The sequence below is a fragment of the Pan paniscus genome, chromosome 19 (assembly GCF_029289425.2).
Source record: "Pan paniscus chromosome 19, NHGRI_mPanPan1-v2.0_pri, whole genome shotgun sequence".
NCBI classification, from domain to species: domain Eukaryota; kingdom Metazoa; phylum Chordata; class Mammalia; order Primates; family Hominidae; genus Pan; species Pan paniscus.
Genome location: NC_073268.2, coordinates 74,675,575 through 74,702,968, shown reverse-complemented (window position 1 = coordinate 74,702,968; position 27,394 = coordinate 74,675,575). Strand labels below are relative to the sequence as shown.

Here is a 27,394-nt window from a genome sequence, read left to right as displayed (position 1 = left end):
TTTTTCTTTGGGAACTGGCTCAAGCCCCCGCGGTGCTTCTGGAGCTGAGTAAAAAAGAGCGAGGTGTCCAGTGCAGCCCGGGGACGAGGAGCTGAAGCTCCCCGCTCTGTCCTGGGTGACTCTGCATACTCTGCGCATCCGGGGGTCGCGGGCTGCGAGGCCGGCCCCCAGCTGGGCACCCCGACCCGGTTCGCGCCGGCACCGCTAGCAGCTGAGGTACAGGCCCCGCCCCGGGGCCGACTCGCTCCGCCCCCGCCGCCGGGCCCCTCCCGCAGCGGTCCGCACTCGGGGAGGCGGGAGGGTGACGGCGGTGCTGCGAGGTCGGCGCGCAGCTCCGCCGCGGGTCGCTCGGGCGCTGTCCAGGCGGAGCCGGCCCCGCCCGGGCTGCAGCCATGGTAAGGCAGGCAGGCAGGCGGGCGGGCGCGGGGCAGGGCTGGGGTGCGCAGGGCCGGTCGCTCCCGGGCGGCTGCAAGGGGACCCGCGGCACCGCAGCCGCGGCTGTGCAGGGTGGGAGGCGCCGTCGCCGGCCCCGGGCACAGGCTGGCACTGCTGCCGGGCGGCGGTGCGTCGCTGCTCCCAAGTTTTTCCCTCTGAGCAGCCACGGAGGGGGCCCCAACCCCTGGGTGATGCCTGCGCTCTAGGACGAAGGGGTGGGTCCGTGCTGAGGGAGGTGCCCGCTGGTGGAGACGCGCTTTTTGGGCTGGGGAAGGCGCATCAGTAATAAGCGGAGGTGAGGGTCCCCATCCTCGCCTGGGTCAGCTTTTACCTGAGTAACCCCTCCTCACCCACCTACCCTGGGCACAGGGGCCAGTACCAACTTCATTTGGAAAACGCAGAGGAGGCCCACAAACACTGCCTGCCTCACCAGGAGGGATGGTAAGACGCTTGGCCCCTCCTTCCCTCAGCCTGACAAGGGGCAGTCCCTGGCCCTTTCCCAAAGGGACCCCAGAGAGGGGGAGGCCCAGCCCACCATCCTGCCCGGTGGGATTAGCTATATCCTTCTGCCCCCGGGACAGGAACCATGGGAAAGCTTCCTCCTGCTGCATCTACTCGCTCCCTCCCCACCAGCCAGGTCCCTCTGCAGTGTGTGGGGGTGGGGGCACCCATCCCTGCCACCTGCCTGTAGTGGGAAGAGAAACAGTAACCCCAGCCAGCCTCCCTGGAGGTGCCCAGGTAGGAAGTTTTTGATGCTTGGCTCTGAAGATGTAATCTTTTCTCCTGACATTGTTGCCAGAGCCTGCCACAAATAACGTAAGGGTGTCAGGACCTCTAGGCCACACACCATCCTCTCCTCTCAGTCTGGAAGCCCCACAGCCTTTGCCCTCTGCATTGGGGGACACAAACTGTTTACAGCAGGGGGGGATCACTGACCAGCCTGTGGGGCGGGATGTTGGCTGTGGGCAGCCTCCAGAAGGGAGCTCCCTGGGCCCCCTGGGATCAGAAGCTTTCAGGTTTGGTAGGGCCAACCTTTTGGGCTCTTGTCTCTCAAGCTGTGTCCAGGCAGAGGCCCAAGCCTTGGCCAGGAAGTCTTGGTGACCCTGTGACCTTCCCCCAACGGGGGTTCCAGAGAGAGGCCTGTCCTTATTCCTTTCCCCCACTTCTCCCCACATGGTGGATGGATGGACTGATTGTTCTAGGGATGGAAGCCTAGGGAAGCACTGATTGTCCCCAGTGCCAAGCCCAGCAGGGGCTAGAGGGGCTTTTTCTGCCACACACTAAGTTCAGTTCAGCTGAGGTCTTGGTGCTTTCGGCTTGTCCGAGGCCACACTGTTCTTCTCTAATTAAAGACACACCCCCCTCCACCCCAACCACCATCACCAAAGTCCCCATCCTCAGGCCCCTGCCCTCAAGCCAGCCAAGTTCTTAGGCTGACTGGTTCAGATCAGACTCCTCTATGAGGGTCTCTTTGTCAAAGGAGGTCAGTGTCCTAGCTGCTTTGGGAATCAGTGGGGGAGACCTCCCCAACCCAGGTGTGCCAGGGGGTTTAAATTTACATGTGAAAAGAATGACAGGCCAACATTAATGACCATCCTGTGACTTGGGATGCACCTTCTCTTCTCAGGTTCAAAGCAGCTTAAGGTATCTTATCATCTGGGAGTGCTTTCTCTCCCCAGCCTCCCTGGGAGGCAAGGAAGGGCCATTCACAACTGAACATTAAGGTCCTCAAATTAAGACACTATCCAGACTCACAAAAGATGTTTCCACCCAACCAGAAACAGTGGACCCCTGACCCCTAGTTGAGTGCACACTTCCAACCAGGCCCCTTAATTTATCTCCCACCTAAATGGCAGCTCTGAAGCTTCTGGGCTGCCAGCCTCCCATTGCCTTGAACCCGTGCTCCTCAGAGACCAAGTGCTAACAGCTCCCCTGTTGACACTATGGAAGCCATGGAGTGATCTAATTGATACAGGTTGCTATAAGTCAGAGGTCAGGTGTCCTAGGGTAAGGGGAGTCCCTGGAGCAAAGTCTTCTCTGTGGCTGATGCTCCCTGCAGGGAAATTTAGGAGCAGATTTCTGAAACAGTGACATTCCTCACAGGAAAAAAAAAAACAAATGAACACTTGGGAAGAAGTGTGGGACCATTCCCACGAAAACCTATATGGGGGAGTATAGGTCATCTCACCTACTCCAGCACTGCTTAAAGTTAAGGTGAAAGAGAGACTGGGGGATTGAAATCCTTTGGGAATGGGTATCCTAGGTGGCTGTCCTCATGTGCTGATGGGCCAGGTCACTTGGGGATAGCTCATAGTCCTCAGACAGGCCACAGTGTCCTTGGGGGTTAACAGGAGAGGTCAAATGGATCAAAAGCCTGGCTGCAAACAGACATTGGGAGGTTGGTGCTGTGCCCACCAGGGTAGGCAGCGGGCAGGCGTCATGGGGCAGCCAATCAGAGGAGGAGGGGACTGCAGAGGAACCAAGTGATCCTGCTGCAGCTGAGCTGTCCTTGGAGGGTGGGAGCCAAGGGAAGGGGAGGAGAAGAGGGGTGGGGAAGGACATTCCACAGGCTTTTTTGGCCCCTGCCAGAGACAGAAGGGGGTCAAAGAGAAAGGGAAAGGAGCAAGCCAGGAAGCCAGACAACAACAGCATCAAAACAAGGCTGTTTCTGTGTGTGAGGAACTTTGCCTGGGAGATAAAATTAGACCTAGAGCTTTCTGACAGGGAGTCTGAAGCGTGGGACATGGACCGTTCACTGGGATGGCAAGGGAATTCTGTCCCTGAGGACAGGACTGAAGCTGGGGTAAGGTGCTGCTCTGGGAGATGGGTGGACGTGACCTGTCTTCCCCCTGCCTTGGCTGGGATTGGGGCTCAAAGTCAGAAAATGATTTGGTCACTGGCAGAGCTGGGAGTGGGGATGGACAGGCAGGAGGTGAAGACCCTGGTGTCCTGACTCCTTGTCTAGAGCCCCTGTGGCCCCCTCCATGCGGATGAGCAGCCAGGGCTGGCAGAGATGAGGATGGTGCTGGGTTCCCGGAGGCTCTGCTGGAAGATCATGGGGGCTAGGGATCTTCATTAGGGCCTTCCTTTCTCCCTTCCCTGCCCCTCCACTCAGTGCTCCTGGGAAACCAGGTGAAGCACAGCTTTCTCTCTCCCACCCATGTCCTGACCCCCAGACCAACTGCTGGGTCATTGTGGATTTGTGCAGAGAGGCAGGATTTCCTGGAATTCCCCAGACTTATTAGCTGCCAGACAACACGTCGTGCTGCCCCCAGTCCCACCCCTTCTCTGTTGCCATGTAAGCTGGGACACTTTTGAGAGTGAAAGGGCACAATTAATCATGATGCCAGGACAGCAGGCATAGACTGGGATGTATGGTCACCACTGGACCTCACAAATGTCATAGGTGAGAAAAGCCTTGGGTTAGGCTTGCCTCAGGATAGCCTCTTCTGGTCACCCAGCCTCCACCTGCTGGTTCTAGTTTTGGGCTAAGGGGCCTCTTTTCCTCCCCTCTGTCCAGGCGAGCACTGGAGACTATGGCTGTAAGCAGGTGTGAAGACTTCAGAGGCAACAGCCTGGCAGTAGCTCCTAGCAGACTTTTCCCTCTAACCTCCCTATCTCAACCTCTTCCCTCTGGCATACACCTGGCAGTATGCATATCTGCCTCCCTCAATTCTTCCCTTTGCAGGAAGACTGTGGCCATCTTATCTTCCTCACTCTAGCTGGGACTCCACAGTGGTCTGGGGTAGTCCCCACTGGCTTGGCTAACCCTCAGAGAGTGAGTCAGCCTCTGCAGCCGGCCCTTGTCCATTGTCTGGGGGTGGCACGTGGGTATTGTGAGGCAGAGCTGAGCCCAGCACTGCCAGGCACCCCACGAAGGAGGCTGACCCCCAAAGGAGAGGAGAATCTTTAGGGTCTAGAGCTGACAATGAGAGTTGGGGGAAACAGTTCCTCTTCTGAGCTGGGGATGGGGTAGAACAGGCTTCTACAGAGGAGTCAGTCCATTCTCTGCCTTCCACTCCCTGTGGGTCATGGTTCAGGCCAGGCCCTCTCGTGCACTGCTGGCTCTGGGCAGAGGGGGTAAGGAGACAACTCAGGGTGCTTCCCCTTATATGTCCCTCACAGTTGGGGGCTGTCAGAAGCTCTGGAGGCCCAGCCTTTCCCAGGCTCTTCCATCCTCCCTCACCTGGTCTCTCCCAGCTGCCTCCCACCCACAGTCAGCATCCACTGGCGGGTTTACTCTTCTCTCCCAGGGCCCAGGGTCAGATTTGGGTGTGGCTCAGTGTCTGGAGTAAGGGGTAGGATCAACTATACTGAGCGCTGGGCAGTGAACCCTGGGAATTGAGCACCAGCAGTAGAATCTGTACCCCAGTCCCCCAGCTCACTGACCAGTAGTGACAGGAGGTACAGAACCCCCTGCTGGTTGACCTGCCTGATGCAGTCAGCTTTCTTCTCCCTTACCTACTTCCCTCATGTCCCTGCCCCATTCTGATGCACTGTACTCTCCTTTTGGGTTTAATGCCTCTGTCTGCTCTATCTTAATCAGTCTGGCCTTACTTCCTGGCCTGAGACAGTCCCTGGCTAGGCCAGAACCCCAGGAAAGGCAGCCTCAAAAAACATGCTGCTGAGAAGGAGACCAGAACTGGAGTTCCTTAGTTCCCAAGAGCAGTTGCCAGGGCTCTGGGGGTGCCCAGGGCTCTTCCTGGACCCTGGGACCCTTCCTGGCATATTGGATTGGGGAGGCTTGTGAGCAGGTGAGGGAGGGATGGTGAGCACTTCCTCTGTCTTGGCTGCAGTTTCTTTTTCTTCTAACCACAAGTGCTTTCCCTTTCCCTCTTGCCTTCTCCTGTCTTCTGTCTCCTTCCTCATTCTTCCCTTCCGGCTCCCTTCCCGGCACCACCCATCTATTCTACCCACCCCGCTTCCCCCAGATCAAGCGTTTCCTGGAGGACACCACGGATGATGGAGAACTGAGCAAGTTCGTGAAGGATTTCTCAGGAAATGCGAGCTGCCACCCACCAGAGGCTAAGACCTGGGCATCCAGGCCCCAAGTCCCGGAGCCAAGGCCCCAGGCCCCGGACCTCTATGATGATGACCTGGAGTTCAGACCCCCCTCGTGGCCCCAGTCCTCTGACAACCAGCAGTACTTCTGTGCCCCAGCCCCTCTCAGCCCATCTGCCAGGCCCCGCAGCCCATGGGGCAAGCTTGATCCCTATGATTCCTCTGAGGTAGAGCCTCCAGCCCTGCATTTGCCTTTCAGTGGGCTGCTGCAGGAAGACCGGGGGCAGGGAGCAGAGTGTGTGTGTGTGTGTGTGTGTGTGTGTGTGTGTGTTTGTGTGTGTGTGTGTATCTGGGACCTCTTTCAGTCCTGTGTCAGCCCTAGCTCCAAGATATCTGCCCCCAAGGGCACTGGAAATTTGCAGTTTCAGCAAGGGCAGGAGGCCCAGCTGGTGGCCTCAGATGGGAACTCACAGAAGTCTGGCACTGCTTTTTTAAGGCTGGGGCAAAGGCCTGAAAGGGAGAGAAGATTGGCGCTGGGTGCCGGGGCCCCTTTGGCTCCTCACCGTGACGCATTCTGCCTTCCTGTCTACTAGGATGACAAGGAATATGTGGGCTTTGCAACCCTCCCCAACCAAGTCCACCGAAAGTCCGTGAAGAAAGGCTTTGACTTTACCCTCATGGTGGCAGGTAAAAAAGGGGCAGGGCTGGGTTGGGCAGGGTGTGTTTCAGGTGGGGATGGTGTGTGTGTCCGTGAGTGGGAAGGGAGTATAGGTCGGAGGGAGCAAGCAGCGAGTGGCTGTACTGTTTTGCAAAACAGCCAGGAGTCACTGGCCTGTGAGAGTGTATGTATGTGGGGTGGGGTGGGGGTGGGGGTTCGAATTGGTTGCAAAGAGCATCTGACCAACAGTTTCCTAGCATTTGCCTCTTTTTGTGTGACCCTGGGCAATCTCTTGCTCCCCCAAGCCAATCTCTGTGCTTCCTCCCAGCTCTAAAATGCTATAGTTTGGTTAGTCTAGTTTCAATTAGATAAGAAAGCAGTCCCCCCTAAACCTTGATCCAGTGGAGTTGCTTTTTGGCTATAGATCTTACCTTCTGATTTGGTGCCTCTGTCCTCTCTCCTCTCAGGAGAGTCTGGCCTGGGCAAATCCACACTTGTCAATAGCCTCTTCCTCACTGATCTGTACCGGGACCGGAAACTTCTTGGTGCTGAAGGTAAGGAAAGGAGAGGACAATCAGGCAGACTTGCCTTGGGAAATTAAACTCACTCCAGAGTCTGGGGGATGGGGCTCTCCCCCACATGCAGGAAACCATGGCCTCCTAGAGAGACTGACAGCAGCTCTCCATAGGCCTAACTGCCTGGCAGCCCACCAGCCAGCTCCCTAAAGATTTGGGTGCTGAAGCAGGGCAGAGACCAGAGTCTTGCTCTCTGAATGAGTCTCTGACCCCCAAGGATTCCAGGAATCCAAGAAAAAAACCGGGAGCAGAGAAGAGGCTGGGGCCAGAGCCAACAGCCGCCGGCATTTCCTGTGTTGGGAAATGTACTCCTTGCTGGTTCCCAGAGAACAGTCCCCCAGACAGCTTGGGAGTGGAGAAGGGGGCAGTGTGGATTAGGCAGTCTGAGCAACAAGGCTGGCTGGGGTGGGCGGTTCATCCTGACTGGGCAGGTCCCTGCCCTTGCCCTGGCCTCAGTTTCCCCTTTCTCCAGAGAGGATCATGCAAACTGTGGAGATCACTAAGCATGCAGTGGACATAGAAGAGAAGGGTGTGAGGCTGCGGCTCACCATTGTGGACACACCAGGTTTTGGGGATGCAGTCAACAACACAGAGTGGTATGTCTGAGTAAGCACAATCCCAGCTGCCCCTGAGCCACCCTTCTCCATACACAGGTACACACATAGGCCCAGATATATCCATACTTATCAGGAGGAAGCGGTCTATGACCTTGAGCATGTGACTTCCCTTACTGGACAGCCATCTCCTCCTTTATAAAGTAAGAGGGAAAGGATTGGAATAGATGATTTTTAATGTTCCTTCCAATTCTGCCCTATGATTCTATAATGGGATAGGGACATAAGAAAGAAGAGGCTGAGGCGGAAGTATCACTTGAGGCCAGGAGTTCCAGGCCAGCCTGGGCAACATAGTGAGATCCCATCTCTACAAAAAGTTTTAAAAATTAGCTGGGCATGGTGGCATAGGCCTGTAGTCTCAGCTACTGGGGAGGGTGAGGCAGGAGAATCACTTGAGCTCAGGAGGTTGAGGCTGCAGTGAGCCATAATTGCACTACTGCACTATAGCCTAGAAGACAAAGCGAAACCTTCCAAAAAAAAAAAAAAAAAAAGATAAGAAAGAAGAGCCTTAAAAACAAACACATGTGAAGTGTGAAAACATGTAGCACAGAGTTGATTACATAGTAGATGCCGAATAAACTGTCACCCTTTTTCCTTTCACTAGCAACATTTTAGGTGCCGCACACAATCTTGTTGAAGGGCTGGGCATGTATGGAGGGAGGGTAAAGGTGAGGAAGAATAGGCAAAATGGAAAAATGGTGGAACTTTGTTTAAACTCCAGGCACCCTCTAGGCTACCTGCCGAAAGAAAAGCTGGATTTACCACAACCCCCTATCATTCGGCCTTTTTTATTTTTCAGGCACTGGAGGGACCCCCCCTCCAGCTAATGGTCAGTAGGTCTGACCGTTACCTCCAGCTTAGGTAATGGTCAGACCTAAGTGAGTAGATGAAGAGGGAAATGGATGAGATTGACAGGAGAAAAGGTGGTAGCTTTGATGAAGAAGTTAGGCAGGCAGTGCTAAGAGCCCTAGACAGAGAGTTCAAATCTTGATTGGCATTTAGTAACTTCATGATCTTGAGCAAATGATCTCCTTCAATCAATTTACCTACTGTCTCTTACCTTCCATAATACTAATAATTTCATTTGCCAGGCACCTCACAGTTCAAAGTCCACCTCCATATATACTCATTTTGTCAGACACTTATTTAATTAAAATATACCAGCCCTTACCACCTCTCCAATTGATTTGAACATCACCCAACATGATGCATGCACACTGAAAAGTGTAAAGGGCTATTTACAGCATACTCAGGAATTTTAACAATGATAATTGCAGGACCAGCAACATAATTTGTTGGGCCCAGTGCAAATGAAAATGTAGGGCCCCGTGTTCAAAATTTTTAAGAATTTCAACATGGCAACAGCAGAGCATCAAATCAGCTAGAATGTATTGAGCACATACTAGATGTCCAGCCTGTGGTGGACATTTTAAGGGATTCAGAACAAGCATGAATGATTCCTATCCCTGAGAGGCTTATAGTCAAGTGGCAACAGGGAAGCAGGGGAGGTGGGGGCAGTTCTCTAACATGTTTCAATCAGATAGCAACTTAAATTAGTAAATGGGTCAGGCAATGTGTAGTGGCAAGTGCACTGAGCTGTAGGGGCTCAGGTGGGTAGAGAATTTACTAGCTAAATGACCTACAGAAAGTCCTTTTCCTTTCCCTCTCCTTCCTCCTTTCTTTTTCTTTTTCTTTTTTTTTTTTTTGAGACTGGTTCTCACTCTGTTGCCCAGGCTAGAGTGCAGTGGCCTGATCAACCGCCTCCTGGGGCTCCCTGGGCTCAGGTTATCTTCCCACCTCAACCTCCCAAGTAGCTGGAACTACAGGTGTATGCCACCACACCAAGCTAACTTTTTTGTATTTTTTGTAGAGATGGGGGTCTCACTATGTTGCCCAGTCTGGTCTTGAACTCCTGGGCTCAAGTGATCAGCCTACCTTGGCCTCCTAAAGTGCTAGGATTACAGGTGTGAACTACCACCCCTGGCCTGGAGCAAACCTGTTAGCTGCTCTGGATTTAGTTTCTTCATGTATGAAATGAGAGTGATGATGATCATAATGCATAATGTCCACCTGTCAGGGCAGTGAGGATTAAACAAAATAATAAAAGAGCAAATGTTATGAAAATTGAGGTTCTTGGGGAAATTTATTTATTTATTTGTTTTGCTTTGTAGTGAAGAGAAGGGGAGAGCAGTGTATATTGGTATAGTCAAAGGAGACTTCCTGGAAGAGATAGTTCTTAGGGCCTTGAAGGATGGAGTGGGTTTGGAGAGGTAGAGGAAAGGGTAGAAACACATGAGCAAAGAGGCTCTGAGGTTACACTGGAAACCTGACTTAGGGTTTCCCTGGCTTCCAGTTGGTATTTGCCTGCAGCCACCTTGCTATTCTTTTTTTCTTCTTCTTCTCCTTTTTTTTTTTTTTTTTTTTTTTTGTGACAGTCTGGCTCCATCACCCAGGCTGGAGTGGTATCATCTTGGCTCACTGCAACCTGCACCTCCTGGGTTCAAGTGATTCTCCTGCCTCGGACTCCTGAGTAGCTGGGACTACTCAGGTGCACACCACCACGCCCAGCTAATTTTTGTATATTTAGTGGAGACAGGGTTTCACCATGTTGGTCAAGATGGTCTCAAACTCCTGACCTTAAGTGATCCACCCGCCTCGGCCTCCCAAAGTGCTGGGATTACAGGGGTGAGCCACCGTGCCCAGCCTATTCTTACTGCTTTGTTTGATCACCTGGGCCCTTTCCCTGTCATCAAGCTAGTATTTATTAAACTTGCCTGAGTACTCAGTCTAATTTTGTATCAGGACATGTGAGATACACCCCACCCCATTCAGGAATTTCTCTAAAGATTTAGTAAAGCAAGCCAGGGAATAACAGTGTCTTAAAAACACTGCTCAGGGAGTGGGCTACTTCTCAGTAGTCCCAGAGCTCACTAGGTGGCTCCCACTCTCACAGTTTCTCTGCTTGTCTGTCCCTGCCCCAGCTGGAAGCCTGTGGCAGAATACATTGATCAGCAGTTTGAGCAGTATTTCCGAGACGAGAGTGGCCTGAACCGAAAGAACATCCAAGACAACAGGGTGCACTGCTGCCTGTACTTCATCTCACCCTTCGGCCACGGGTATGGTCCAAGCCTGAGGCTCCTGGCACCACCGGGTGCTGTCAAGGGAACAGGCCAAGAGCACCAGGGGCAGGGCTGCCACTAGCAGGTGGTCACAGATTCCTGTTCCCCAGGCTCCGGCCATTGGATGTTGAATTCATGAAGGCCCTACATCAGCGGGTCAACATCGTGCCTATCCTGGCTAAGGCAGACACACTGACACCTCCCGAAGTGGACCGCAAGAAACGCAAAGTGAGGGAAGCTGGTGGTGGGAGGGGATCAGGTGGGCTTCTAGAAAGGATGTGGTCCCCAGAACTGTGGGCCCCTCATCTGTTTGTCAGATCCGGGAGGAGATTGAGCATTTTGGAATCAAGATCTATCAATTCCCAGACTGTGACTCTGATGAGGATGAGGACTTCAAATTGCAGGACCAAGCCCTAAAGGTGGGGCCACTCTAGGGCATCCCATTCCTATCTTATTTCTTCCGGGTAGAAAAAGGGAGTAGAATTCTATATTCAGGCTATCAGGGTGGGAAAGGACCCTGGCTTCCTAGAATGAAGCAGAGAAGATGACGATACAGGTGGAAAGAAAGAGGTGAGAACAGAGGGTGCTGACAGGCACCCCTAACCTCTTCCAGGAAAGCATCCCATTTGCAGTAATTGGCAGCAACACTGTAGTAGAGGCCAGAGGGCGGCGAGTTCGGGGTCGACTCTACCCCTGGGGCATCGTGGAAGGTAAAGCACTGAGCCTGTGACCAGGGGATCTCCTTGCCCTCAGTGGCTCTCCCCTACCTATGCCTCTGGCTGACCCCTAGCCTTGCTATGCAGTGGAAAACCCAGGGCACTGCGACTTTGTGAAGCTGAGGACAATGCTGGTACGTACCCACATGCAGGACCTGAAGGATGTGACGCGGGAGACACATTATGAGAACTACCGGGCACAGTGCATCCAGAGCATGACCCGCCTGGTGGTGAAGGAACGGAATCGCAAGTATGACCAGAAGCCAGGACAAAGCTGGCAGGGGGAGATCCCAAGCCTAGCCTTGGGTGAGACCAAGCCCTACTTTTGTTCTTCTATAGGCCCTGGGCTCAATCTAAGCGGGTGCTGGGGTCCTCCTCGCCTTATCAGCCCTTTTCTCCCTTTAGCAAACTGACTCGGGAAAGTGGTACCGACTTCCCCATCCCTGCTGTCCCACCAGGGACAGATCCAGAAACTGAGAAGCTTATCCGAGAGAAAGATGAGGAGGTGAGAGCAGTATGGGGTATAGGGGAGGTCTCCTGTTTGATCACCAACGTTGGTATCTCTTTGTTTGGTAATAGAAAGATCCCTGGCTCTGGTGCATATTCGGGTCCTGGATAGGTCAATAGGTTGTTCTGTCCAGAGTCTCCATCACACCTCACGGCTACCAAGGTTCTGGCTTAAGGGATTAGAAATTTGGGGCACTTTCCCAATACTAAAGGACTCTCCAAAAGGCCCCATTTTGATGCCTGTGCCTATTCCAGCTGCGGCGGATGCAGGAGATGCTACACAAAATACAAAAACAGATGAAGGAGAACTATTAACTGGCTTTCAGCCCTGGATATTTAAATCTCCTCCTCTTCTTCCTGTCCATGCCGGCCCCTCCCAGCACCAGCTCTGCTCAGGCCCCTTCAGCTACTGCCACTTCGCCTTACATCCCTGCTGACTGCCCAGAGACTCAGAGGAAATAAAGTTTAATAAATCCGTAGGTGGCTTCTGGTGTCCCTGTGTGTATTTTTATGACCTCCTGGAGATCAAGATCCTGGGACCCAGTTTTGAAAGGCTAATGGTAGAAGATGTTGGCTTCTGGCTTTTAGTAGGGAAGGGAGAATGGGGAAAACTTTCCACTTCCTTTCCCCTTCTAAGTCCCTGCTTAGAATCCAGCCTGGCTTCTCCATCTTGACGATCATATCTATCATGCCTCTGTTATCTGGGGTCTGGGTCTCTCTCCATCTTTCACACATACAGTACCTTTGGTAATAAAAAGATTCCTAGCTGTGGTGCATATTTGGGTCCTGGATAGGTCAACAGGTGGTTCTGTCCAGAGTCTCCCATCACACCTCAGGGCTACCAAGGTCCTGGCTTAAGGGATTAGAAATTTGGGGCACTTCTCCTGGCTAACACGGTGAAACCCTGTCTCTACTAAAAATACAAAATAGCCGGGCGTGGTGGCGGGCGCCTGTAGTCCCAGCTACTCGGGAGGCTGAGGCAGGAGAATGGCTGAACCCGGGAGGCGGAGCTTGCAGTGAGCTGAGATGGTGCCACTGCACTCCAGCCTGGGTGACAGGGCGAGACTCTGTCTCAAAAAAAAAAAAAGAAAGAAAGAAAGAAAAAGAAAAAAATTGGGGGCACTTCCCCAATATTAAAGGACTGTCCAAAAGTCCCCCCGCCCTTTTTTTTTTTGAGGCGGAGTCTCGCTCTGTCGCCCAGGCCGGAGTGCAACGGCGCTATCTCGGCTCACTGCAAGCTAGGTAGCTGGGACTACAGGACTCCGTAGCTGGGACTACAGGCGCCCGCCACCACGCCCGACTAATTTTTTGTATTTTTAGTAGAGACGGGGTTTCACCGTGTTAGCCAGGATGACCTCGATCTCCTGACCTTGAGATCCGCCCGCCTCGGCCCCCCAAAGTGCTGGGATTACAGGCATGAGCCACCGCGCCCAGCCCAAAAGGCCCCATTTTGATGCCTGTGCGTATTCCAGCTGCGGCGGACGCAGTTTTGTATTTGATACCTGCCCTTGGGAAAACACAAGGTATTAACTGCGTGCAACCTCCTGACTTTCTGTTTCCCCTGATCTGGGAAAAGGGATAGGCAGGTTAAGCTCTACACTGTAGAAAGCCTGTGATAGAGCTTTGAACAAATGCTGCAGCCGTTGTAATCACCAAACACTATAGTAAGTGCTGGGAATGAATAAAAACACAATCACTGTCCTACAGGAGTTCAGTATTTAATTAAAAAATTTACAGCATCTGCTAGATTGCAGGCTGTTCTAGACCCTGGAGTTCAAGTAGTGCAAAGTTCCTGTCTTCCTGGAACTTACCAACAGTACTGAAGTTTCAATGTTCTATAAACAAAGATGGGTGAGGACATTAGCCCCGGGCTAATTAAAGCGCTCAGGCCCGCTCCAGACCTGAGAATATCAGCTGAATCTGAATCAACTGTTCTCCATTTCTGTCGGTTGGTGGTATCGCGGGGCCACGGCGACCTCCAGCGGCCACCCTCCGTCTTGTGGTCTGTTCTGGGTCCCCGGGAAGGAAAGGGAGGGGCGATAAGCCGGGTCCTTGGGAGCGTCCTGGTCTCCCCTCGCTTTACAGACTAGGAGGCCGCAGCTAGCTGGCAGTCTCAGATCCAGGTTTCCCATCTCTGGGATGAGAGGAGAGTACTTCACTCAGGACTGCCAGCGCAATGCAGGTCGTGAAGAACTGCAGGGTCGTTTATCGATACAAAGTGAGTGTTGGAGGAACCCATCAAGACACAGGAAGGGGGAAATCCTAGCGCCGCCAGTCGGAGATGACCAAGACTGAACCTCAGGCCCAGCCCTCCCTTCTCTCTTAGCCTGCAGGTTTTTCTCCTATTCTGGCGTTGGGACCGGATGACAGCTGCGAAACCAAAACGGGAATGGATAAACTGAGGTGCCACTGGGGACCTGTTTCAGAAGTACCTCCCGGGCGGGGCCACCACCGGAAGTGGCTTTAGGCATGTAACCTACAATGCCCGCCTCTAATTGCGCTACCAGTAGGCGACGAGCCGCCTCCACTTCCGGTCCCCAGAGCAGTGGCCAGCAGCCCCCTCTTTACTGCTCTCCTATTGGCTGCCGCAAGGACGCGCTGTGATTTCCCATTGGTCGCGTCTCCCCTCCGGCGCCGCGCCTCCTTCCTCCAGGTATAGTCTCGTCTTTAGGCATCCGATTGGCTAAAGGCTGGGAGGGCGTTTGCCCGACTCGACCAACGAGTGGGGTCGAGAGTGAGGGCGTTGGCTGCGTGATGGGGGCAGGGCGGGACTTGGCGTGGCCATTGGCCAGGGCGGCTACAGGCTAGAGATATGATTGGTTCAGGAGAGGGGCACCGTGGTGGGGTCGGGACTGCGCGGCCTCAGCAGCTGCGGGAGACGGAAGTGGCAAGAGCGCGGCCTCAGAGGGTCGGGCGGACGCCGCCTGGGTGAGTCACCGTGCCCCCTGCACTGCAAGCCTGGGAACCGCAACGACCGCGTCTTGCCCGGCTCCGCCCTGGCCCCCACCGGCTTTCCTGAGTCCCGCCTTCTGTCATTTGGGGCTCCGCCTCCCAGTCTTTAGGCTCCGCCCCTAGAACCTGGGCACCTGGGCTCCCCTGCCAACCTGGCCCGCCCCCTGGGACCAGATCCCCTAGGTCTGAAAACCCTGGGCCTCCCAGGCCTGATCCTTGTCCCTCCTTCCCTCCCTTCCTTCCCTGGGGCTGCTGCCAGTGGGCGGTGAGGCAGCACCTCTGGCTTGCCTCTTGCCGGTTCCCCCATGAGGGAGAATGGCCTAGGGAAGAGGATACTGTGAACAGGGAGGTGGGCAGTACCACAGATGGAGGCTTTTATCCCCGCAGCCTCCCGCAGGGCTCTGCTGCACTGCCTGAGGAAAGCAGGCATGAAGGAAAGTGTCAGTGAAACCTAGGCCTGGATCCCTAAGTGAGCCTAGGAGGCCCTATCCTGAAATCCCTGTTACTTGGGCTCATTGGACAGATGCTGACTCCAAGGCCTGGATTGGCCTGATTCTGTCCCTGTTGTGTGGCCTCCTCTCCATAACCTCCACCCCACTTGGTGTCAAATACACTCAGCAGGACCTGTGCAGCCCTGCTGCCCTCTGATCACAGGTTGTGGTCCCCTCCCTCTTGTCCCACTCTGGACTCTGCCCCCAGTAAACAGGTCAGGTGGGTACTACTCCCAAACTCAGAGACTGGCAAAACATTCCTGTGGATTCATGCTCCTTCAACTACTGCCACTTCACCCCAAGAGTCAGGGCCTAAAATGAGCCCCAGTTGGGCAGCCTGTGTCTCTTCATAGTTGGCAGTTCTGCTCCCTGAGAAAGAAGTGTTCTCCCTCTGCGTCTGGAAATCAGGACTCCTGAATTCTGCCGAATAATCTTGGATGACACTCATTCCTGTTTCAGAACTTCGTGGCTGACTTCGTGCCCTGCAGGATCACTTGTTGCTTTCTCCCCATGTAGCTCCCATTGCCTCTCTCTGGCATGGTGACTTGTGGAGAGACTGGAGTCTCTGTGAGGGAGAAGAATAAGAGTTGTAGAGAAGGTCAGGGGTAGATGTGTGTCATTTGTTGATTCTATGGTAATGTTAATGGGGTCCTTTACTTTTATGTTCCTCTGTCTCCTTACAGTGAGAAGCAGGCAGCCAGTACCCTTGCCACGGTAGAATGGTGAGTACCCTGTCTTTCCTCAGGCCATTGTGTTTTCTGTAATCCATGTGTCTTTCTCTGTGAAGCTGCCCCACCTGTCCTAGACCTTGAGCTCCAGGCTACCCTGTTCAGCTCCTAAACATGTTCATCTGCCCTGGAGATAAATTAGGGTTTCTTTAGATTGCAAAACATCAGCCAGTATACAGCACTGGGACTGGAAGCTTCTAGAAATAATTTTCTGCATGTGCTAGGCCCCACACTTTCCTCCTACTCCCTACCCACCACTGGTTCTATTAACCCTTCATAACAGCCCTCTTCTTGCTTTTCTTGGGTCCCCGGTAGAATCTCTGTGTTCTGGTCTGAAAAGCTGGGCCTTCTTTATCTCAAGATCTTTGGACTTCTGGTGGGTTCTTTGAATATTGTGGATGCTATATCAGGAGTGACTCCACCAAAACTGTGGGGCTTCTCTAGTTCCAGGGTGCTGCTGTTAAGCCACTACAGGTGACAGCTGATTGAATATCTATCAGGATAGCATCTTCAGGGTGCCCAGAATATCACCAGAGGTGGTTTACAATGATCCTATTAATTTTCCATTAACTGTAACAGCCCTTCTCTCACCCCAAGTCCAGGGAAGCCCTTAACTCCTGAGAGCTAGGAGGAGGCAGTGAAATGGGAAAGGCCTAGAGAGCTGTAGGCCCTGGCCCAGACCAGGCCCTTAACCTGGTAGTATCTCTTTGGTTTCTTTTAGGTGTCCCTTGTGCTTAGGGGCAGGTTAAAGAATTCAGTAGATGAGAGGATATCCTCCCTCCCTCCCTTCCTTCCATAGACATGTGGATTTGGTGTGTGCACTATTGGTTCAGTCTCTTCTCAGAAAGCCTGCTGGTTTTGGCCCCCACCAACAGATAGCTCCTCTTTTTCTCTTCTGGGCTACCCTGAAAAGAGCATGGGCTTCACAGTCAGCTTCATCTAATTTCAAATCCTAGCACCACCACTTAGTTAAATTACATACTTTCTCTCTAAGCTTGAGTCTCACGAGTAAGACAGGATAAGGTTTACTTCTTGGGGCTTGAAAAGTTTTACTGAGATAATGTTAGAAACTGCCTGGCTCATTGTAGATGCTTAATAAAATGTCAGGTTTTCTTTTATTACTCCCTTCTCCCCCAAACAAGACAAAAGCCCTGGTGTCTGAAAGTTACAAGGTGCAGGAAGTTTGGGGTTCCAGCCAGCTCCCTCTGTGACTCTTGGTGACATTTTGAGCCCCTTATTCCTGGTCCTTATTCCTTGGCCCTCTACCCAACTCTCTCTACTCCGCTGCTCCTGGGTTTCAAGTTTCGTTTTTTTTGTATAGCTTCTGTGGTCGATACTTCTAGCTCTTCACTTTCCCAGACTAAGAAATCCTTTCTCCTCCAAGAAGGACTTTCTTACCCAGAGATCAGAATGTGAAACAAGGGAGAGATGGAGCTGAAGGAGTAGGGTTGGGTAGGGGCGTTGGAATAAAAAGCTCATTTCCCCTTCCAGGAGCATGGAATGACTAACCTGGCACCATTCTAAGGGGAAAGAAAGGTTTAACGAAGTCACGGGATTGAAGGACCCTGATGGGCAGGGGCATGGTGGGTAGTGGTTTTGGAGGGAAAGGAGGAAGCAAATGGGGTGCGGGTAGGTGAGCTCCACCTTGGGATCCAGAGCAGGCGTCGGGGGAACTTAGGGGAGGGGGCGAGGGGATGGGTTTGTAAGAGGGCATGGGGTGGCTCACCTTGGAAGAAGGGAAATGAGAAGATGTGGGCGGTCCCGTAGCCCAGATTCCTGAAAGCTCCTAAAGGTCCCTGGAGTAGGGTACGCCCTCCTACGAGGCCCAGGGTCCGCGGGGAGGGAGGAGGCTGGGCTTGTGGGCGGGGCCCGCGGAGCCGCCCCGCCTCTGCCTCCGCCTTCCCGCCGCGGTCCCGGGCTCTCCCCTCGCCTGGCTCCCCTCCCTTCTGCACTCGTGCGGGAGGGCGGAGCTGGGCCCGCTCCATTGTGGAGAGGAGGGGAGAGGCGCGCGGGAGCCGCGCGGAGGCCCGGCCACCAGCGCCCTAGCCTCTTGGCCGCCGCGGCTGCACCTGGCGAGCCCCGCAGCCGGGATGCGGCGGGCGCCCGGGGCTGGCGGGCAGCGCAGCGGCTCCGGGGACATGTGCGCTGGCCCAGACCGCCCGCGACCATGAGCCTGACCGCCCGCGTCTCCTGCTCCATGCTTAGCTGCTTCGTAAGTGCCCACCCTGCCTTTGGGGGCCTAGGAGGCACCCGCAGCCCCGCCCAGGGTCAGCCCTCGATTTCAGCCCATCCCCCTTCCCGAGGCCCCTGGCCCGGCCCCGATCGTTTGGGGGGCAGGGAAGGTGGGTTAACCCTTTTATTTCTTGGACTTGCTTCAATCTTTGGGTGCCGGAGATGGTCGAAGGCCAGGAATGGAAATTCTGTGGTCCATCCTGGCCCCGCAGCCACTGCCCTTGACTGCAGATCTCTAGGCCCCGCCCTGCAGGGGTACATCCCTTTACCTCCGCCTCTCCCTCTTGGTCCCACCCGCTGAATCCTTGCTTGGGGATGTGGGATGTGGCTAGTAGGCTGAATGGGATGTTAGGAGGTTGGTCGGGGAGCACGGGATGTCTTTGAGCTGGCTTGGGGCTCCAGTCCCTTCCCTCTTCCACCATTCCATCCCTCACCTGGCATGCCAGCCTTTTCTCCTTGACTGTCCCCCAGACAGCCTCTCTTCTCCATCTTTCCTGCCTCTGCAGGGTTCCGTACCTCTGCATCATTCCCGGTCCTCCCCTCCTCCCGCTCTGGCTGATGCTCCTTCCCAGCTTCCCCCATCTGTCCTCTCAGCTGTCCCCCCACCTTCCCCGTGGGTGTCTGCCAGGCCTCCTCTCTCTCTCTCCCCTGGCTGTCCTTGGGTCTCCTGGCTCCTCCCAGGCGCGTGGATCCCCTCGGGTCCCCTCCCTGGTGGTTGGGAGGGGAGTTCCTTTTGCTTGCTGTGGGTATTCCTCAGGAATTCCCCTCTGATTAGCAGGCAGAGCAGGTTACTTGGCAGGTAATGGGGGCTCGTCAGCAGTGTGGGTCTAACAAGAAGATAAGCCCAGCTCTCAAACACGTCTTCCTTTTGAAAGCATCGGTGAAGGCCCTCTAGAGGCGTGGGACTGAATCCCCCCACCCACTCCTCTTTGTCTCCTTCACCCACCAGATTGAAGCTTCAGTGGCTGTAGGCGCCTGATTTCCCTTCTCTCTGAAACCAGCTGCCATACCTGGCTCCTTTTCCTCAGGACAGCACTTTCCCATCCCCACTCCTGCCTTACCCTTATGCGGGTCTAAGGGAAAGAGTCTTTCTTTTCCTTAGTTTTCTCTCCTCCATTTTTGAAATGTTGGTTCTATAGGAGAGTCCCTCTTTGAAGAGTGCAGATTCCCAATTCCTCCTGGGGCCTCACTCTTTCCTTAGGCTTAATAGGCTGATACGCTCTCCATTTCACCCTTCCCTGTCTCCAACCAAGTCAGATCTCTTTTCCCTTCTCTGGTGACCAGAACCTTTAGAGGTGTGTGTGTGTGGGTATCTGTGGATTTCTTGGTGGGGAAGGGAGCAGAATGAGCCTGATGGGCTAAGCGGAGCTTGGTGACTTAGGACTGTGGCCTTCCTACAGGGTGAGGAGGGGCCCCCCAGCCTGGAGTACATCCAAGCCAAGGATCTGTTCCCCCCCAAGGAACTAGTGAAGGAGGAAGAGAATCTTCAGGTAAGGAGGAGTTGGGGGCCAGGATAGATGGGGCTCCCTGCCCAGTTAAAAAACACCCTCCCTTCTCCCCAAAATCCTCAAGGGCATCTGGTACCAGAGCTCTGGCTTCCTGTTCCCTGGTCTCTGGAGGAGGAGGGTTTGTCTGTGCATCCTGGAGCCTTTGGCCGCAGGGAAGGAAAGGCAGCTTTCCTGTACAGCTGTTGCCTGGTGCTGTTACTGTGGAGACAACTCTCCTCTCCTGCCTTGGCCCACCTTTTCCAGAGGGGATCCCACAGATCAGGGGCTGTAGAAGAGGATAAGGTGGTCACTCACTTCTGGACTGAAGGTTTCTCTGCCCCTTGACAGGTCCCCTTCACAGTGCTGCAGGGTGAGGGAGTAGAGTTCCTGGGCCGGGCAGCCGATGCCCTCATTGCCATCTCTAACTACCGGCTGCATATCAAATTCAAGGACTCTGTCATCAACGTGAGTTTCTGTATTGTTCTCCTACCCCTAAGCTAGAATCCCTATGAAGTTCAAGGTGGGATTGTTCCAAGGCTGTCCTTGATCATGTCATTAAAAAAGTTGGAGGCCGGGCGCAGTGGCTCACGCCTGTAATCCCAGCACTTTGGGAGGCCGAGGCGGGTGGATCACTTGAGGTCAGGAGTTCGAGACCAGCCTGGCCAACATGGTGAAACTGTGTCTCTACTAACAATACAAAAATTAGTCGGGCTTGGTGGTGCGCACCTGTAATCCCACCTACTCGGGAGGCTGAGGTACGGGAATCACTTGAACCTGGGAGGTGGAGGTTGCAGTGAGCCGAGATTGTGCCACTGCTGTCCAGCTTGGGTGACAGAGTGAGACTACCTCTCAAAAAAATAAAAAAAAGAAGTTGGGGATCCCTTCTGTTTCTCTCTGACTTCATGTTTTCCTGCCTCATTTTCCTAGCTCTGTTTCTGGCTCATTCTCCTTTCTCCTCTTCTCTCTTTCCATTATTCTATTACTGGCCCTTCTAAGGAGCACAGTGGCATTGTTGGAAGAACACAGGCTTTGGAGTCAGGCAAACCTGGGCTCTTTTCCTGCGTTGCCACTCACCAGCTGGGTGACCTTGAGTCAAATCACCTAACTGAGGCTTGATTTTTCTCCTCGTAATATGGGCTGAAAGCACCTCCTGTGCAACGTTATTGGGATCATTAATTGGGATCACATATGCAGAGGACTCCGTACAGTTACCAGGTGCTTAACAGACCCTCAGTAAATGTTGGTTTCCTTCCTGCTATTGATACATTAGTGCCTACGCTAGGGTGAGGGTGAGGAGTGGTACCCAGTGGGGAGTCTGAGCTTCAGTTTGCCCTTCCTCTACAGGTCCCCCTCCGGATGATTGACAGTGTGGAAAGCCGTGATATGTTCCAGTTGCACATTTCCTGCAAGGACTCCAAAGTGGTGAGGTGAGAACAACGGAGCCTCACTCAGGTCCCCTGGCCCTAGTCTTGTCCAGTTCTCTGTGCTGCAGGGTTTCTCTGGTGCAAGAGAGGAAAGATCCTGCCTCACTTTCCCCAGTTGGAAGAAAAGGTGAAGACCATGTTCTGGGTTGGGAGGTCAGTTTACTGACCCATAGGATCTTGACCTGAAAAAATGGGGGTAATGCCTAGTTCATGGAGTCATCGTAAGGATTAAGTGAGATAATGTGTATGTGTATGAAAGCACCGAGGACAATATCTGGCACAGAGCACTCACATTATTGTTGGTTTATTTATTTATTCATTTGATATACATGTATTGAGTACCCTACTCAATGCCAGCCTGTTTTAAGCCCTGGGGATACAGCAGGGAAAAAATAGACAAAATTTTGCCGCCTCAGAGAGCTTACATTCCAATGAGGAGATACCAACCGTAAGTAATAAGTAAAATTTGTGAAATGATAGTAAGTGTAAAGGAAAAAAATAAAGCAGGGAAAGGGAATATGGAGTGCTATGAGGGTGAAGATTGTAAAACAATCAGGCTGGGCACGGTGGTTCACGCCTGTAATACCAGCACTTCGGGTGGCCAAGGTGGGAAGATCCCTTCAGCTTAGGAGTTCAAGATTAGCCTGGGCAACATAGTGAGACCCCATCTCTACTAAAAATAGAAAAAATTAGCCAGGTGTGGTGATGCGTGGGGAGATCGCTTCAGCTTAGGAGTTCAAGATCAGCTTGGGCAACAGGGCGAGACCCCATCTCTACTAAAAATATAAAAAATTAGCCAGGCGTGGTGATGCATGCCTGTAGTCCCAGCTACTCAAGAGGCTGAGATAGGAGGACCTCTTGAGCCTGAGAAGTCGAGGCTGCAGTGAGCTGTGAATACACCACTGCACTCCAGCCTGGATGACAGAGTGAGACCCTGTCTCAAAAAAACAAACGAAAGTGATCAGAGAAGCTGCACCGAAAAGGTGGCAGTCGAGTCAAGACTTGAAGAAAGTGGCCATGTGGGTATTTGGGGGAAGAGTGTGCCAGAGACAGAGAACGGCAAGTGCAAAGACCCTGAGGTGGGTGTGTGCCTGCATATTGGGAGACTGGCAGGGAGGCTGGTATGGTTGGAGTAGAGCACGTGTGGGTGAGGGTAGTGGGTTATATGACCTGAGAACAAAGCCGGTGTCAGACACTTTGGCTGTCATGAAGACTGGCTTTTACTTTGAGGGAACTGAGAAACCACTGGAGGATTTTGAGCAAAGGAGTGATGTGATCTGATTAATGTTTCATAGAATCACACTGGCTGCTATATTGAGACTAGATGAAAGAGAATGGGGGCAAGAGCAAAAGCAAAAACTGGGAGACTAGTTAGGAAGCTATTGCAGTTACCCAGATGAGAGATCATGGTGGCCTGTCTGAGGTGGTAGCAGCCAAAGCGGTGAGAAGCAGTCAGATTCTGGGTGTATTTTGAAGGTGGAGATGAGAAGATTTGCTGACAGGTTTGAAATGAAAGAAAGAGGAATCTGGATGACTCTAAGGTTTATTAAAAGGATACCTACTTTAGAGCCTACCATGTGCTCAGGTCTGTGGGGCATTCAGAAGGAGCATTCACATTGCCCTTCCCTTCAAGGAGGCTAAACTCTAGCTGCTGGAAGAAGATTTAACATGTGGCAATATGCTATGGGAAAATGTGTTGCTTAGTACTCCAAGCAGGCCAGGCACAGTGGCACATACCTGTAATCCTAGTACTTTGGGAGGCCGAGGGAGGAGGATCGCTTGAGCCCAGGAGTTCAAGATCAGCCTGGACAACATAGAGAGACCCTGTCTCTATGAAGAATTTAAAAAGTTAGCCAGACGTGGTGGTGCACAATTATGGTCTCAGCTACTCAGGGGACTGAGTTGTGAGGATTGCCTGAGCCCAGGAGGTCGAGGCTGCAGGGAGCTATGATCGTGCCACTACACTCCAGCCTGGGTGACAGAGCAAGAGCAAGACCCTCTCTCAAAAAAAAAAAAAAAAAAAAAAAAAAAGGTATATATATATTCCAAGCACATTAAGAATCAAGAGAGGAAGGAGTTTCTGGAATAGAGTAGGCTGGGAAGGCTTCAAGGAAGAGGTGAGACTGAAACTATCTTCAAAGCATCAGTAGGATGTGGCTAGGCAGAGAGGAGACATTATCAAGCAGAAGATAAACCAAGGAGATGGGAAGGATGTGAGCAGAACTTCCCACCTGAAGCAGAAGGTTTGAGTTAGGGAGTCATGGGAGATAACACTGGTCCATTAGGGCCGGGACAAGGAGTGCAGATATTCAGGGCCACATGGTAGCATTTAGATTTGATACAAGAAACAGTAGCGCCCCATTCGAGAGGATAAGTATGCCTCAAACACAGGAGTTCTTGGGAAGAGAATTATCACAAGAGACAACTTCTGTTGGGTGTTGGCCAGTGTCCCTCGTCCCCCCACCCTGGGTCCCCACTGCTTTACCTCTTGCTTTGCAGCCTTCTCTCCTCACAGCCTTCCTGTGGCTGTGTTTTTGGCCCTGATAGCCCCATGGCACAACTGCACTTTGCCTCACCTAGGCCTGTGGCTTCTTGCCTGGCAGGTGCCACTTCTCCACTTTTAAGCAGTGCCAAGAGTGGCTCTCACGGCTAAGCCGAGCCACAGCAAGACCTGCCAAGCCTGAAGACCTCTTTGCCTTTGCCTACCATGCCTGGTGCCTGGGGCTGACCGAGGAGGACCAGCACACTCACCTATGTCAGCCAGGTGAGGCCAGTCTATTTTCTTTGGGAGGCTGCTTCTTACCCCTTAGTTCTCATCCCTCCTCCACTCCTGCACATTGATGCTCTGGGAAGCTAACCATCGTGGGGGCTCTGTTGCAGGTGAGCACATACGTTGTCGGCAGGAGGCGGAGCTTGCGAGGATGGGCTTTGACCTGCAGAACGTCTGGAGAGTCTCACACATCAACAGCAACTACAAGTGAGAGGGTTGGGGACCAAAACACCTTCCACACCAAACTACTTCCGTGTTTGGATAAAGTGTGGTGGGCACAGCTTCTGAGTCTGAGAGGGAGGAAGGCTCATGGTTTCTCTTCCCACAAAGCCATCCCCAGGGATCCTGTCATCACATGTTTTAGACCCAGTGCAGTGACCCCCACCTGGTCTCTTCTCAGATTGTGCCCCAGTTACCCCCAGAAGCTGCTGGTTCCTGTGTGGATCACTGACAAAGAGCTGGAGAATGTGGCTTCCTTCCGCTCCTGGAAGCGGATCCCCGTGGTTGTGTATAGGTGAGGCAGTGGGGCTGGGAAGTAGGGAGGCCATTTCTTATGCAACAAGGAAAGAGTCAAAATTGGAGGTTTTGGGTAACCTGGTTGACTGAGAATTGACACTCTATGGGGAAGTATGAAATAATTTTAAAACAAAAACTATCTTAGTTTTTTCTCCTAAGAATAAGGCTATTAGGGAGTTTATTCATTCCCCCCCTTTTTTTAGAGAGTGTGTGTGTGTGTGTGTGTGTGTGTATAAAATAGTACATTATTTTATACACACATTAGTACAGGGGTTGGCAAACTGGCCTGCAGACAAAATCTGGCTTATAGCCTATTATATAAAACGGCTTGTAAGCTGTGAGTGGTTTTTTACATTTTTAAAGGGCTATTTTTTAAAAAAGCAAAGAAGAATACATGACAGAAACTGGTTGTGACCCACAAGGCCAAAAATTGTTGTCTGATTTTTTACTGAAAATGTTTGCTGATCCCTGCACTAGAATATTGTAGCTAAAATAGAGTGAGACAGGAAGTAACCCTGAAGTTTGGAATTGTTCCTATTCTTGGCTCAGCCAGGCCTTGTTCTCCTGCTGGGTGTCTGTACCTGGAGCAGTTGCTATGCAGATTTGATGAGTCAAGGTCACCTTGGACATACAGAGCCCATTTGAGAAAGTATGTGTGATGGTGCTTTGTAAACGGTGAAGCCTGCTAGTGACGTTGGGGCTTTTGGTTGCTGTTATGGCCTGGATGAGTTGGTAGCCCCTGCTGGCTCTGGAGACTTTGGTCTAACCCCCTGAGGTAGGCCTCTGGAGGCTTCGAATGCCAAGGGCATTACGGTTTCTTCTGTTTTGTCAGACACTTGCGCAATGGGGCTGCCATCGCCCGCTGCAGCCAGCCAGAGATCAGCTGGTGGGGCTGGCGCAATGCTGATGATGAGTACCTGGTCACGTCCATTGCTAAAGCCTGTGCCCTGGACCCGGGGACAAGGGCCACTGGGGGCTCCCTCGGCACCGGGAATAATGATACCAGCGAGGCGTGTGATGCTGACTTTGGTAAGGTGTGGATGATGCTAACCCCCCAGGGAGCAGGCCCCCTCCTTGGCTTCACTGGCTCCCAGGGAGTCCCCAGTGAGAGTCTGGGAAGATGACAACACACGGGGTGCTGGGGTCCCTGCCTTGTCAGAAGCTGTGGGGCATGAGGGGTCTCTAGTTGCATGTTCTGCCTTCTGAGAGGGAGTGCCAGAGGGCCAGCAAGAGGTTGGTTGGCTGGCTGACTCAGGGACTCCTTTCTGCTGTGTGTTTAGATTCTTCTCTGACTGCGTGCTCTGGAGTGGAGAGCACAGCAGCTCCTCAAAAGCTGCTGATCCTGGATGCGCGATCCTACACGGCAGCAGTGGCCAACCGGGCCAAGGGTGGAGGCTGTGAATGTGAAGGTATTGCTGTTATCCCAGTGTCTGCAGCCAGCCTGTGCTCTGGGTGGCTTTGGTGAGGAGGGGGTTGGGGGCCATTTGTATAGTGGAAAGAGCCCAAACAAACCTGGCTTGGAATCACAACTTTGCTACCTACTAGCTATGGCTATGACTATGCTGAAGTTGCTTAATCTGTCCAAGCTTTATTTTCTCTTCTATAAGAAGGGGATGTTACACACTTTGCAAAATTGTTGGGATGATTAGAAGTTGCATATGTAGGCTGGGCCCAATGGCTCATGCCTGTAATCCCATTACTTTGGGAGGCAGAGGCAGGCGGATGGCTTGAGCTCAGGAGTTTGAGACCAGCCTGGGCAACATGGTGAAACCCCGCCTCTATCAAAAATACAAACCATTAGCTGGGCATGATGGTGCATGCCTGTGGTCCCATCCCAGCCACTTGGGACGCTGAGGCATGAGAATCGCTTGCATCTGGGACGCAGAGGTTGCAGTGAGCTGATGTCATGCCACTGCACCTCTAGCCTAGGTGACCATGAGACCCTGTCTTAAAAAAGAAAAAGAAGTTGTATATATAAAATTATTGCCACAGAGCAGCTACTATTTATTGAGAATTGATTATATATTGTCTTTCTAAGTACTACTATCATTTGTCATTACTGTTACTATTATTAATATATGGCACCTGAGTCTCCAGAGATACAAGTGTGATTCAGATTTCAAGACTGTATTTAGTTCCTATCCTGGAGTGCTCTGCCCTGCCAGGGAAGCTTTGTCCACCAGGACCACTCTTGTCCTGGATGCCTGTTTCCAGGACGTGCTTTTTTTGTTTGTTTGTTTGTTTTGAGACGGAGTCTCGCTCTGTCGCCCAGGCTGGAGTGCAATGTGCCATCTCAGCTCACTGCAACCTCCATCTCCCAGGTTCAAGCAATTCTCCTGCCTCAGTCTCCCGAGTAGCTGGGATTACAACTGCCTACCACTATGGCCAGCTAATTTTTGTATTTTTAGTAGAGACGGGGTTTCACTGTGTTAGTCAGGCTGTTCTTGAACTCCTGACCTCAGATGATCCACCCGCTTCAGCTTCCCAAAGTGCTGGGATTACAGGTGTGAGCCACTGTTCCCGGCCTAGGACGTGCTTTTATGTCCCACTCTCCTGTCATGTCTACAGAGTACTATCCCAACTGTGAGGTCGTGTTCATGGGAATGGCCAACATCCATGCCATCCGGAACAGCTTTCAGTACCTCCGGGCTGTGTGTAGCCAGATGCCGGATCCTAGCAAGTAGGTGTTCCCTGCTTGGATTCCTTCCAGTCTCATTCCTTACCCAGTACCTCTTATTCTTGGAAGATTAGATGGGGAGATGAGAAGTTTGGAGAGCAGGAGACCTGAGGGCCTGGGTGGAGTTGGGTGCCGTGGGCTAGTTCCAAGAACCCTTCCACTTCTCAGCCAACACTTTGGCGTGGTCACAGGACATGGATTCCTTTCGTTTGGATCAGTTGTTCTACTCAAAGAACACAGAGAACTGGGGAGAGGAAATGGCTGAGTGTGCATGTGATGCTTCCCAGTTCCTCTTTTGAGCTTCAGATGCTTTTATCTGCTGTAGGTCCTGTCTTCCCTACCTTCCTGCTAGATACCTCTTGTCCAAAAGGCCCTGGGTTGTACCTCTTGGTTTCAGTTCTCAATGGGGACTTTGTTGGGTGGGGCTGGCTGTGGATGGTGGAGAGACTGTTGTGGCCTCAGCACCCTTTGTGACCGACTTGATGTCTGCTT

The 27,394-nt window shown here is 52.7% G+C and overlaps 2 protein-coding genes across 10 annotated transcripts in view; both read left to right on the top strand.

The window, feature by feature from the left end:
• Window positions 1–249: 249 nt before the first annotated feature.
• Window positions 250–12,104, top strand: LOC100988353 (septin-4). 7 transcript variants are annotated; one of them, XM_034942568.4, is made up of 13 exons: window positions 277–395; window positions 805–876; window positions 5,367–5,663; window positions 6,030–6,123; window positions 6,562–6,648; window positions 7,142–7,265; window positions 10,265–10,399; window positions 10,513–10,630; window positions 10,720–10,821; window positions 11,016–11,112; window positions 11,206–11,368; window positions 11,524–11,623; window positions 11,881–12,104. In XM_034942568.4, exons 1-13 carry the CDS (start codon window positions 393–395, stop codon window positions 11,938–11,940), a joined length of 1,452 nt encoding a protein of 483 aa, XP_034798459.1. In that variant the 5' UTR covers window positions 277–392; the 3' UTR covers window positions 11,941–12,104. The 7 variants fall into 7 exon arrangements, with proteins under 7 accessions (XP_034798460.1, XP_034798461.1, XP_034798459.1 ...); XM_034942569.3 differs by lacking the exon at window positions 805–876 and having other exon boundaries at window positions 250–395; XM_034942571.2 differs by lacking the exon at window positions 805–876 and having other exon boundaries at window positions 288–395; window positions 5,367–5,413.
• A 149-nt stretch (window positions 12,105–12,253) lies between these two features.
• MTMR4 (myotubularin related protein 4) overlaps window positions 12,254–27,394 on the top strand; it is a 30,580-nt gene continuing 15,439 nt past the window's right edge. The window contains exons 1-11 of one of the 3 annotated variants that reach the window (XM_055101617.2): window positions 12,254–14,278; window positions 15,752–15,790; window positions 19,429–19,518; window positions 19,864–19,980; window positions 20,860–20,942; window positions 23,543–23,703; window positions 23,820–23,916; window positions 24,110–24,223; window positions 25,058–25,254; window positions 25,506–25,634; window positions 26,794–26,905. In XM_055101617.2, the coding sequence (XP_054957592.1) occupies window positions 15,788–15,790; window positions 19,429–19,518; window positions 19,864–19,980; window positions 20,860–20,942; window positions 23,543–23,703; window positions 23,820–23,916; window positions 24,110–24,223; window positions 25,058–25,254; window positions 25,506–25,634; window positions 26,794–26,905 (1,103 nt within the window). In that variant the 5' untranslated portion in view covers window positions 12,254–14,278; window positions 15,752–15,787. Of the gene's footprint in view, window positions 14,279–14,326; window positions 14,554–15,751; window positions 15,791–17,731; window positions 18,009–19,428; window positions 19,519–19,863; window positions 19,981–20,859; window positions 20,943–23,542; window positions 23,704–23,819; window positions 23,917–24,109; window positions 24,224–25,057; window positions 25,255–25,505; window positions 25,635–26,793; window positions 26,906–27,394 lie in introns of those variants that run through there. The other 2 variants (XM_003817374.6, XM_008970566.5) reach the window with 2 other exon arrangements.

What these genes read in the sequence shown, in the direction of transcription:
- LOC100988353 (XM_034942568.4), top strand. An exon ending in GCAGTCAACAACACAGAGTG is followed by an intron (nt 7,266 to 10,264) that starts GTATGTCTGAGT and finishes TCCCTGCCCCAG; the next exon opens with CTGGAAGCCTGTGGCAGAAT. An exon ending in GTGAAGGAACGGAATCGCAA is followed by an intron (nt 11,369 to 11,523) that starts GTATGACCAGAA and finishes TTCTCCCTTTAG; the next exon opens with CAAACTGACTCGGGAAAGTG.